The 12933-nt window shown below is 42.4% G+C and overlaps 1 protein-coding gene and 1 long non-coding RNA gene across 2 annotated transcripts in view; both read right to left on the bottom strand.

Annotated features, from left to right (window-relative positions):
• The window catches only part of LOC106819539 (protein FAM133A-like), a 17540-nt gene extending 6837 nt beyond the window's left edge, over positions 1-10703 (bottom strand). Inside the window, exons 1-4 of the mRNA XM_014824159.1 lie at positions 10634-10703; positions 1429-1497; positions 1238-1279; positions 842-898 (exon numbers count right to left, since the gene is read on the bottom strand). Of these exons, the coding sequence (XP_014679645.1) occupies positions 842-892 (51 nt within the window). The 5' untranslated portion in view covers positions 893-898; positions 1238-1279; positions 1429-1497; positions 10634-10703. The remainder of the gene's footprint in view (positions 1-841; positions 899-1237; positions 1280-1428; positions 1498-10633) is intronic.
• LOC106819625 lies at positions 4091-5407 on the bottom strand. Its single transcript, XR_001395466.1, has 3 exons — positions 5232-5407; positions 4755-4916; positions 4091-4535 (listed from the first exon to the last, which is right to left on the bottom strand). It is a non-coding gene; the product is annotated as an uncharacterized LOC106819625 (long non-coding RNA).
• Positions 10704-12933: the final 2230 nt, after the last annotated feature.

The following is a 12933-nucleotide window of genomic DNA, read 5'->3' on the forward strand; positions in this document are numbered from 1 at the left end:
AAAGAGAGTATAGAAACATTAAGAATTTTGTAGTACTAGTATTAGATTTCGTATTTATTTAGCATTATATTTTATTGAAACGCTTCAAGTGCCTGTGCTTAACAGCTTGGCAACCGTAACCATGCTATTCGCTGAAGGTGAGTACTAGGTACTACAGGGCGCTGCTACAGAGAAGAGAGAAAGGGAGAGGAGGCACGAAGGGGATGGGTCCTCGTGTTTAACCTGCTGGTAGATCACGACCAGTACTCTATTAATGGAGGTAGAAGAACGGACAGACCTGTTGGTCGTGGATTAGACAGACTCCAAATGTCTCTGTTGCAGAGCTCGCAATGGATTACTGAAGGGAGATTTCGGAGGGAGACAAAGGGACTCGCAAGGAGCAATTCCACAAAGAAGCTATACAAATGGATAGTACATCAAGCAAGAGTTTTAGAAGGAAGAGGTCCACAAAAAACATTCCAAAAGGGAGAGTTCTACAGGAGAGAGTTCCACAAGAAGGGATCTACAAGGGAAAGTTCCGGCCACAAGGGAGAGTTCCGGCCACAAGGGAGAGAGAGCCACACGGAGAATGTTCCACAGAAGAGATCCACAAGAAAGAGATCCACAAAGGAGAGTTCAACGGAAGAAAGCGCTACATTGAGGGAGAGTTCCACAAGGAAGAATAGATTATCAGCAACTTACGAAGTCAGCTCAGGTGATGGTACGGATAGCAAAGGACACGAAGCGATTTCTCTCTATCTCTAAGCGTTATGCCAACAAGTCAGCTGGTCCGAGTAACACCGATAGTTAGCACCGACATGGGCGTCAGCCTCACGTCACTTAACACAGATGTAACGCTCACCTGATACTCGCTGAGGTAAACATTGTAGCTACGCGAGCCTCTGCGAGGCATGCTATTCTGCAAGGACAAAATTATTTCATGTAGCAGCTACGCACAGATAGGACATATATAATTAATTTCCCTCATTAGTGGCATCCGACGTAGCGGAACATCGACACAGATAGAAATTGTTCCGTGTAGCAAATATGCATAGCGAGGAATTCCATCATTTATTTTCCCCTTCGTGGCATCCGATTTAGCATCACGTGTGTTGGCAAGGGTGCATCCTCGGTTTACGTGAACTTGATATTTCATGTTTATTACGTTACATTTGGTGACTACATTACAATTGTAGAGAAAAAAGATTGTGGAAAAGTGTCGCTGAATGTGTGGGAATTAGCGGGAAATCAAACCTACCCTTCTGTAGCCCTTGATCGGTGGTAACGTATCATCGTCGGTCTATTAAAAAGAAAAAATACACAATTATAAAAACACGCCGTTGTTTACATTGAGGGTCTAACCGTAATTACATAACACGGGTGGACCAAACAACACAGCTATAAACAAACAAACAAACAAACAAACATATCGCTGACCGCTATACGTACGGCGGCTGGTTGAGCGGCAGCTCTTTTGAAACTCTCCAAGACAAGCTTTCTCTTCTGATACTCTTCTTCCTGTAGACAAAATTCCCATATACTGATATATCATATATATATATATATCAGTTTGTAATTATGACAAATGGTCGACCATGACCAGCCGACTAATGATTTCGAATCAACATCACATTACATGCTTCAATGTTTTCCTGAAGCTGAACCCGGTAACTGGTTCCACTCTGGTAAGTCAGTCCGGGTTCGGTTTGTTCCACCGGGTAGCAGAAATCTCTTCAGTAGACCTCACAGTAAGCCTCACAGGCATCGAGCCGCTAGCATCCATGTAGTAAGGGCTTCACACTCACCACCGCTCATCGTGAGTGTGAGTGTAAGTGAGAAGCGAAATATCGGCGATCATTTACTATACGTGATCACCGGAAGCCACAATGCTGCAATCACGAAGAGAGAAACTCACTGACTACTGACCACAGAGAAGAAAGTCACAATCCTACAGTCACACGGAAAGAAAGTCACTGCCTAGTGACCGCAGATTAAAAAAATCACAATCCTACACCTATACAGAGAGAAATTCACTGCCTAGTGACCACAGCGAAGAAAGTCACAATCCTACAGTCACACAGAGAGAAAGTCACTGCCTAGTGACCAAAACGAAGAAAGTCACAATCCTACAATCACACAGGGAAAACTCACTGCCTAGTGACCAAAGAGATGAAGGTCACAATCCTACAGTCACACAGAGAGAAACTCGCAGTCTAGTGACCACAGAGAGAAGGTCACAATCCTACAGTCACACGGAGAAAAAGTCACTATCTAGTGATCATAGAGTGTGTGTAACACACACACACACACACACACAGACGCGCACACAAAACACCTGATACCACCAGCTATGCGGGGTATAATCCGTCTGCGTAACAGGTTATAAACCACGGCACCTGCAATCCGGCTCGAAACACTGCGGCATAAGAAACACCGTACGTAATCAACACGTTCCTCCAAAAGTAATCGCGTCTGCCTGTTGCCATGCCATCCTACTGCACGACAACGAACCCGACTCGAACCGCGACGTATTTTTCACCTCCCTGCCCCCCTCTGAGAGGTTTAATTGCATATTGCAAAATCGCCGACACGTCAAGCAGTCAGAGTGTTGTGTCAATAGCCGCGTGTGACCGTCTAACTGCTTATATAATGTATAATAAGAGTACAAAGGTTACACGAGTCCACCTCGTTCGTGAACTTGCGTCAAGGGTAAAACCAAAAGAATTATTTTTTAAAAGACGCGCAATCGTTGTGCACCGGTCAGACAATAGCGCCCGTATATACGACTAGCCGAATGAAATCAGCTAAAGGAATTGATATAAATTCGCTAAGATAAATTTGATTTGAATATTAAAAAAGAAATTTAGACACGAATTGAAGAAAAACGAAACAGCGGAAATATTCGGCTGCAAAAAACATTCAAGCATTAAGAGAACTGCACTCGATCTGAATTTTTTTCTCTGCTTTCACCTTGTACTTTCCGCCTATTTTAGTTAGTCTTATCTGTTGTTTCGTAATTGTTACACGGGGTTCGTAACTTACCTCGGATTTCGTCTTGCTTGGCAGATGGGGGAACTGATCGTGCGGAGGTGCCGTGGATGTGACTTCTGTGCTCATTCTAACATCGCGCGCGTGTAAACACGTACACAAACAACAAACGCTAAATGTCTCTCCGTCACTATACGACGATTGACGTAGATCAGTGACTAACTACACGAAGAAGCACGCGGAAATCTTCTCCTCTCACAGCATAGCCAGAAAGAACGTATATGTATATGAACATAAACACGTAAACATACACACACGGCAAGTACTGTTAGCATAACGCACAAGACGAGTAGTTGGATTTACTGAAGGATTAGCGGCTCTCATTCGAATGCTCACGTTATTAGCTTTGCTATGAACAGACGCCGAGTTTCTATTTAGAGGAGCCAAGAGTGTAGCGAGGCAACGGAACTCTCTCAACGTGGCAGTATAGTGTTGTTATTGATTGCTCCTAGTATTGACTTGCCGTAACTAGGGAACCGGCCCGTGCTCTACTTATATCACTGTGTGCGCATCTTCCGTAACTACTAGACACGGTGCGGCCAACACGGACGAGCTTGCTGAGAATTATGTCATCGATATTTTCAATACCTATAGGTATTATTAGCTCTTGATATTTTGTGTATTTCTCCGCGCATACTGCGCATGCTCGAACCCATACATGAACGTGTGTTATATATATTAGACCGTCTTCTGTAAATTTTACGTGTGTTTTATAAGTTAAGATTGCAGGTTTTTGGATGACTGGGTACTTGCACTTTTTAAGTGCATAGTTGAGTTAATTGAGGCAGTGAAAATTAGCAAGTTGTGTTAAATATATATAGATAGAGGTGCGTGTTAACATGCGCGCACATGTATCCGTGCGTAGTTTTAGGTGAAAATAAGGGACGAATGCGTTAGACGTGCCATGCCGCACGCTCGCTTCCTGTCTCTTGATTTACCGTTTATTTTTGTTATAAATCATGTCCTGCGATAGTTAACGTTATCGGGTAGAACGGACGTCACGTTGTGTTGACGAATTTACCCGGATGTACTTTTCCGGTATAAACAACGCGTACATGTCAGATTAGACGAATAGATTTATTCGTAATGAAGCGATATATGAAACAAGTCTGACATCACTAAACACGCTGAGCCGACTCGACTCTATCACGTATGCTAAGAATAAACATTGCGATGATTATAATAACTGGAATAACCGGAATAACAATCATATTTGTTAGTGCGAATGAGTATTATAACGTAGTTTTTAGCCAGTTTAATAGAAAATTTGGATAGAAACTATTTTATTAACGATGAGATGTCGACGTTGTAAAATAAAAAATATATAAAACAAAACTGTAAATTTTGTATTCAGCCAAGAAGTACACGGACGCGAGTAGTGACATCCCGCGCGCTGCTGAAACTGTCGATCTTGAATATGTGGCTGGAGTCAGTGGCAATGCATTCCAACTCCGCCTGAGCGCTGCTTCCAGTGTTGGCTCCAATCGCCCACACGAACACTTCGTAGCCTGTAAAGTAATGATCACGCCATGCTTGAATTCCCCTCTTCATTTTTGTTACAACGTTATAATTTATTAGTATAATAACGAGTACAATTGTTTTAATCTTCGTGTTAGGTAAAATGGCCAATTTCGTACGCTAAATTTAGGTAACGATTGAATCCAATATAAAAGAAAATTGTTCCGATTTTAATATGGCGGCAATCGATGCCGATTGCGCATGCGTACCATAACTTTTCATCTCTGCCGCTTTTGAGCACGGATTTCCGCCTCGGTTTGACTGCCCGTCGGTCAACACGAACACGGATTTCTGGGAATCGGTCCGACCGTATGCCCGAAGAATGTCGGTGGCTCGCTGCAAACCCACTCTCGTGGCAGTATGTCCGCCATCTTAAAACAAAAGAATCACCGTGAAGCTTCGAATACAAGGAACTTCCATTGAATGTATGAAACTCGCTCGCCGATGGCTCCAAGGTTGGTGGTGAGGATTTTTATTATTATTGTTTATAAATTATCATTATTATATATTTCTTGTTCTTATTGTTCTTATTCTTACTATATTATTATAGTTATTAATATTATTAGTAGTAGTAAATTAATTATGAGTAAATTTATACGGAATCATAACGTTTTTTATCACCAACAACGGGTGAGGATTATTTAACAGTTCATTAAAAAAATGAGAGAAACTTTCTGACGACTTACTGTCAAATGGTATCGCCTGTATCTGCCCCTGCACAGCGGTGAGTGAGCTCTGCACGGGGTGTTCCAGATAGTTGAATTTCGTCACCGTCTTCGCGATTTCCGAGAACACAACGCCACCTATGCGAACACCGTCTGAGGAGACGCCATTTTCCGTGTCCAAAAACTCGACTATGTCCTAAAGATGAATAGATCGTTATTGGAGACCGCTTTGCGTTGAACTTTCGCTAACGCTAGACCCGTTTCTAGCTGGGGTTCCTGGGCCTTCCTAGATGTATATCGCTTTACGAGCAATCATGGGGGATATATATATATATATATATATATAGAGAGAGAGAGAGAGAAAGAGAGAGAGAGAGAGAGAGAGAGACACACACACACGCAGACGCACACACAAAACACCTGATACCACCAGCTATGCGGGGTATAATCATGTGTGTGTGTGTGTGTCACGGCTGCATCTCATTCCGATCAGAATCTGCTGATATACCGCAGCACGGTACAAAAATACATATCTGGAATTTTTCGGAGCAATACGTAGAATATGACATCCAGGGATGCTGCCCTGCGTAGAGATGCTTAGCTTGGGAAGTGCGTGTACTATACGCTGCACGCGGGAAACGATGATAGAATATAGACGTATATTTCAGGTAAAGTGTTACGGTACACACGCATAGCGTGTCGAGTGGTACAGTGCACACCCATAGCGGAAATTACTAAAATACACACCCTGCCTACACATACCTAGCCTGGGAAAAGCCTACAACGCACACATGTAGCCTGGAAATCTTTGTATACGCACACATACAGCCGTTGAACTACTTTAATACATCCACATATAGGCTGGTAATCCTTAATTACGCGCACATATTGTCTATGAAATACTTCAATACGCACACATATATAGCCGTTGAAATACTTCAATATGCGCTACAGCACATGTATTGTAGTAGGAGAGAACGGGCACGCACACGCCCGTTGTCGCGTTTAGCAGGCAATGAGGTTACCGTTCCCGCTGCACTGCTATACCTGCGACAGCATGCCGTCATAATATCTCACCTGGGAATATTCCTGTCGTTGCGGGGGGGAGGGGATGGAGGGAAAACTAATCAAACGGCGTACGATCGTGCCCAGGGAATCATAAGCCACGACAATTGCACGGGAGATGTATGCGGGGGAGCGAGGGCTTCCGATTTCCCGCACCGACCGTACACGCATGCTGCGATGTCGTAGGCTGCGGACACGCACCATCCCCTTATATAGCCCACGATTAGCGAAATGGGAAATTGGTAAAGGGAATAACTTATGCTGCCTAAATTAATGCTTATAGGTTCATTAATTACTTAGGCAATTAGTTAGTAAATTAATTAGTTAATTATAAGGTTGGTTGATTAATTATTCAATTAGACAATTATTACTTTTATTAAATCACTGATGAGTTCATGTCATTGACGTCGAGTAGCTTCGTCCGCCGACGGTGCAAACGGTATAAATGTCTGTAGTCCCGCGCGTGATAAGTCTGATTGGGTGTAATGACACGTGACACGTCAGGTTACGGGCAGCTTCACATTCCTAACGTTCTACGAAGATTTTCCGATGGATTCTAGTTCTATAAGCACATAGAGGTCTAGACAGTAACGGTTGGCGGCTCATTTGGGGCACACGACATTAATTACAGGTAATAGGTGGAAAATATCAGTTCCCATGGGCGGAGGAACGTCATCGGCGTAAACAGCATCATTAATTCACTATAGTGAGCGGGGTGCGTTTAAATACCCGCACAGCCACACGCGTGGCATGCAATGCACAACTAGCGTACAGAAAAGATGTCTACGTGAATTAATCAATTAATTCCTCGAGAATAACGCGCAGTTTAAATAACAGACGTGTTAATTAATGCATGCATACTCTCTCGCTATGCTCGCCGCTGTCGTGGGTTACTGAGATATGTTCGTGTATTTACGCTCTGCTGAGCAAAAGAACGTGGAGAGCCACCGCCGCCGTAAACTGTTTCAATTTTATTCGTGACTGCATTTTTTTCAACGCGATTAGTACCGATGTATGTTATCGCAGTTATGGCTTTTCATAAAGAAATGCTATCGCGTAAAGTTTATCATTAATTTACTAATGGTGGACGGAGCGTATTTAATACTCTGTGCGGCTAGCTTTTCATGCTAATTACACCCACGCGCCTTCCCCGCTAGAATTAACCATAGGGTTTAATACGTTTTCTAACGCTCTTTCATCAGCATTATTCTGTTTATTATTAATGAGACTATTATCATTATTATTATTATTATTATTATTATTTGCAGAAGCAGCAATACATCATTCCGTGATAAAGTTTGAGGTAGTATGGTATAAGCGTGGACCGTGAAGTTACAGCCGAGAATAAAGCTCAGAGGCCACGAGAGCGCTTATACTAGCGAGCTAACATTGTCACTCATGCTGCTACGACAATCACATGGTACGGGATACGGGATACGGCGTGGGGCGGTTCTACGTTACCTACAGGTATACCGTATTACCTACAGCTATGCGAAACCGACTTGTTCGTTAGCTTCCTAACGTGTTTAACAATCGACAAGAAACTAATAATCAAGTGCATGCGCTCCTGGTCGTGACGGCACGGTATTATATCTGTGGATGCATAACTACATGCGTGTAAAATATACGTACACGCATTCATGAATCTATAACGAAGGTATCGGGTATCAAATTCATCTTAAGGTATGGACGGAATGCGTAATACTTGATATGTTTTATTTAAACAACACCAGCCGTTATTCTCGTGGAATTAATCTTCTGGTGTGGATACATATACTATTTGCGCTAGTCGTGCCTGTACGCCTGGCTGTAACCAGTATAACACTGTGGCTATGCCGGTATTTAATTTCACACCGCTCGCCATAGTGAATTAATGACATGTTTTAATTACGCCTATGACGTTCCTCCGCCCATGCAGACTGATATTTTCCATCAACTGCATGTAATTAATGTCGTTTACCCCAAACGGGGCGTCAACCTTTCCTGTCTAAACCCCTCTATGTGCTTATAGAACTAAAATCCGTCGTAAAATCTTCGTAAATCGTTGGCAATATGAAGCCAGCAGCGTTCATAAGTGCAGCACATTTGTCATTAAACCCAATCAGACGTACGCGCAGGACTACAGACCTTTGTACTGTTTGCACAGTCGGCGATCAAAGCCACGTCACATCAATATAACCAATAACGCATTGACAGCCACGCCTATAACCACTCGAAAATAGCTGGATCAAAATCGCGAAGTTCAGACAAGAGGCACACGATGTGACAACGTCTTTACCGCGCTTCGCTCGTCACCAGAAAGTCGCGTTTGTCATCTGTTTGTCACCCAAATCTTTCATACAGCGAAAATAAATTGTCTTTGCTAATCACGAATGCGCCACACCGGGGTGATATGACAAAAGCGGATTCACTGGTACCAGTGTTCCTTCCATACAGCACGCCATCTTTCGCAATGCTAATAGAACTAGATTCTAATTAGAAATGATAGCCAGGCGAAGGCCAAACATGCTATAAATATTGATCGAACATCTGCCGCAAGTATAAAATTCGGCATAGAATTTATATCGGCATATATTTTTTCGGCTAGAATTCAGAGGATTTGAACGCACAGGCATTTCCTGCCTCGTTATACAGTCAGACTCGCGTTAAAATTACCGATGGCTTGCGCACCTGTGGGAACGTACCTGGGGGAGCGGCGATTGTTGAACGCCTAATTGCAATCGTAATGGATACCAGCAAGCAGAAAGCAGCTGACAAGAGCTATAATATTGTATCTAGCAACGGCCATAGATACGACCTAATGGATCCTCGATGAGCGATTCTATGACTTGACACGTACCGCCATGCGCATCAGCTGGCGAGTAGAGCGTATCGAACACCCGTAACGAATTGACGTAAACGAAGTAGATGAAAATGTGACAAATTACGTGTCGCAGCGAAACACGTCACGCCTGTCTACCTGTTGTCACACGTCACGGATCTGTCAGCTATCATGGGGCGATACAGCGTCAAGTATTTATCACGCTCTGCGCGATAGTAGATGGAAATATGTAACCCAACATATTAGGTTAGTAAGTGGTAAAAAGTAGCTATTAAGTAGTAAGTAGTAGTAAGAGTAGTTGCTAACCCTATACTCTGTTGGGTAACATCAAGGTTTATCAATATCTTTCATGTATAGGAGCAACTTTTGTGTGTCGAATGGTGTTATATAGCTGCAAATAGCGTTCATAACATATTTGGTATAGCCGCTTACGATACAATATTAGTAGCCACAGTTTAAAAGGAAATTCAGAATTCAAGTTAGTAAATACAATGCTAGGCAATTACATTTTTGCTATCGATTCGTTCGTTCAGTTCGGAGGTTCGTTCGTACATTCATTAATTCGTTCGCTCGCTATTTGGTTCGTTAGATGGTTCGTTCGTTCTGCTATTTTACGCAATGGTTGTGTCTAATGCGGCGATGGTAGTCCTTTCTCCTTGTCTATAACTTCATAACTGCTATATTACTATATACTATATGGTTATATACTTACTACCATGTATTACCACATATTATCGTGGTGAATAATGACAATTTTGTCATTATTCACCCCTGATATTATTATATTGCATTATTATACTGTATTATTATTCTTATTCTTCTTCTTCTTCTTCTTCTTCTTCTTCTTCTTCTTCTTCTTCTTCTTCTTCTTATTATTATTATTTCCAATATGGATCACGGCATTAGCCGGTGGCTTCTGGGTTGACCGTGTCCCAACCTGGGACATAGGGATTCAATCCAGAATTTTTCGCAGTATGTGTGCTGTTCCCAATAGTGCGATTTTCTGCACTTCTTGGGCAGTGTGGTGGCCAGGGAATTCCTTAAGGTTTTTCTCAAAACCATTCTTTATAGACCCAAGGGCTCCAACCACCACTGGTACAATTCTCGTCTTGGTATTCCACATCCTCCTAATTTCGATCGCCAGATCTTTGTACTTGGTGAGTTTGTCTCTTTCCTTCACCATGATGTTAGTATCATCTGGTACGGCTACGTCAATCAACTAGTATAGTTTGGAGTTTAACAGCTTTCCTGTTGTGGAGCACTATATTAGCGCGGTTTGCAGGTATCGTGCGATCTGTCTGCACTGCCATATCCCATGCACATTATGGTAGTATCTCCGATGTTGGTAACTGGTCTCGGAGACTCGGGGTATGTTCACACCACTCATTATTATTATATAATTATTATTATTATTATTATTATTATTATTATTATTATTATCAGGAGCTAAGAATGACAAATTTGTCATTATTAGCTCCTGTTATTATTATTACTACTACTACTACTACTATTACTATATTTTTAGTAGGTAACTTACTATAGCTTTCCAATCGTATCTCGGCTTTATATTAAGCAGTCTCTTCACCAGCTGCACGTTGCTCCGCTGAATCTCCTTCTCTCTGTTATAGCTGCGAAATGAATGTATGATGGTATCAAACACAGCACAGCCCGCGTTTATAAGGTTCTGCTCCTCTGAATCTCATTCTCTCTGTTATAGCTCCGAAATGAACGTATGATGTATCACACACAGATAAGCCCGCGTGTGTAAGCGCTAGGTTACCATCACAGCACAGCCCGCGTGTGTAAGCGCTAGTTTACCATCCCAGCACAGGACGCGTGTGTAAGCGCTAGTTTACCATCACAGCACAGCCCGCGTGTAAGCGGTAGTTTACCATCACAGCACAGGACGCGTGTAAGCGGTAGGTTACCATCACAGCACAGCCCGCGTGTAAGCGGTAGGTTACCATCACAGCACAGGACGCGTTTGTTGGCCTAAGCGTTATAGGTGAGCATCATAGTACACGACGCGTTTATAAGCGATATAAACGTGAGCATACCCGCGTGTGTGTGTGTATCGCGTGCTGGCTAAATTAATTACAGTTCTGCAGAATTCAGTATCCGTGCGAAATGTGACAAATTTACGCGCGCATGCAGGAGCGAGCGTGATCTGCGGGTTATGCGTCAATTACGCGTATTATTTATAATATACTGACGTGTCTCGTGCATTTACCGACATTGTATTGTGCTATAAATGTTAATGTGGCCGACACAGACACCAAAACCGACATGATACAAATATCGTGTCACATACAGACACGATGATAAGCACACAGTGGATATTATATCATATACAGACACTATAGCCATATTGCTGTAAATATCCTACCATATAAACACACTAGAACCATCTTACTGCGACAATCATGTCGCGTACAAGATGATCATAACCATTTAGCAGAATATATTTAGAAGACATTATGCCACATGCAGACATGAAAACCACCTTTCTGTGAATATTGTGGCATATGTACACACACTAGTCTACAGCTACCCGCACGCAGGTATCGCACTCACATCGCTGCCTTTCGTTGCTGGCGATGTAGTCGACGTGTGCGCTTTTTCTCCGCTGGTAGGCCTTCGTTGTCGGCATCGTCACCTGCTGTTTTCTCTCCGACTGGCTGCAACACAAGCAAAATCACTGTTTACTACGTCGCTACATACTACATCACTACCTACTACGTCACTGCCTACTACATCACTACATACTACATCCATACATACTACATCACTACATTCTACATCACTACCTACTATACCACTACATCACTACATACTACATCACTGCATACTACATACTACATACTACATCACTACATATTACACCACTACATCACTACATACTACATCACTACATCGCTACATACTACATCACTACATACTACATCACTACCTACTACATCACTACATCACTACACATACATACTACATCACTACATACTACATCACTGCGCAAATGCTCTATGCACAAACACTACCTGGCCGCCATTGCCGACGGTGCACAGTGACAGTTATATATATATATATATATTATATATATATATATATATATATAATAGCTATATATAAGCTATATATTTAGCTATATATATTTATATATATATATATTAGTTATATATATTTATATATTTAGCTATATATTTAGCGATATATTTAACTGTCACTGTGCACCGTCGGCAATGGCGGCCGGGTAGTGTGTGTGCATAGAGCATTTACACGGAATTTACAAGAAACCTGTCGGCAATAATAGGTAAAAGAGAGTATAGAAACATTAAGAATTTTGTATTACTAGTATTAGATTTCGTATTTATTTAGCATTATATTTATTGAAACGACTTCAGAGTCTCGTGCTTCACAGCTTAGCAACCGTAACCATGCTATTCGCTAAGAGGTGAGTACTAGTAGTACAGGGCGCTGCTACAGAGAAGAGAGAAAGGAGAGGAAGCACGAAGGGATGGGTCCTCGTGTTTAACCTGCTGGTGAGATCACGACCGCAGTACTCTATTAATGGAGTAGAAGACGGACAGACCTGTTGGTCGTGGATTAGACGACTCCAAATGTCTCTGTTTGCAGAGCTCGCATGGATTACTGAAGGGAGATTTCGGAGGGAGACAAAGGGACTCGCGAGGAGCAATTCCACAAAGAAGCTATACAAATGGATAGTATATCAAGCAAGCGTTTAGAAGGAAGAGGTCCACAAAAAAGCATTCCAAAAGGGAGAGTTGCATAGGAGAGAGTTCCACAAGAAGGGATCTACAAGGGAGAGTTCCGGCCACAAGG

Source organism: Priapulus caudatus, unplaced genomic scaffold (assembly GCF_000485595.1).
Source record: "Priapulus caudatus unplaced genomic scaffold, Priapulus_caudatus-5.0.1 Scaffold39, whole genome shotgun sequence".
NCBI classification, from domain to species: domain Eukaryota; kingdom Metazoa; phylum Priapulida; class Priapulimorpha; order Priapulimorphida; family Priapulidae; genus Priapulus; species Priapulus caudatus.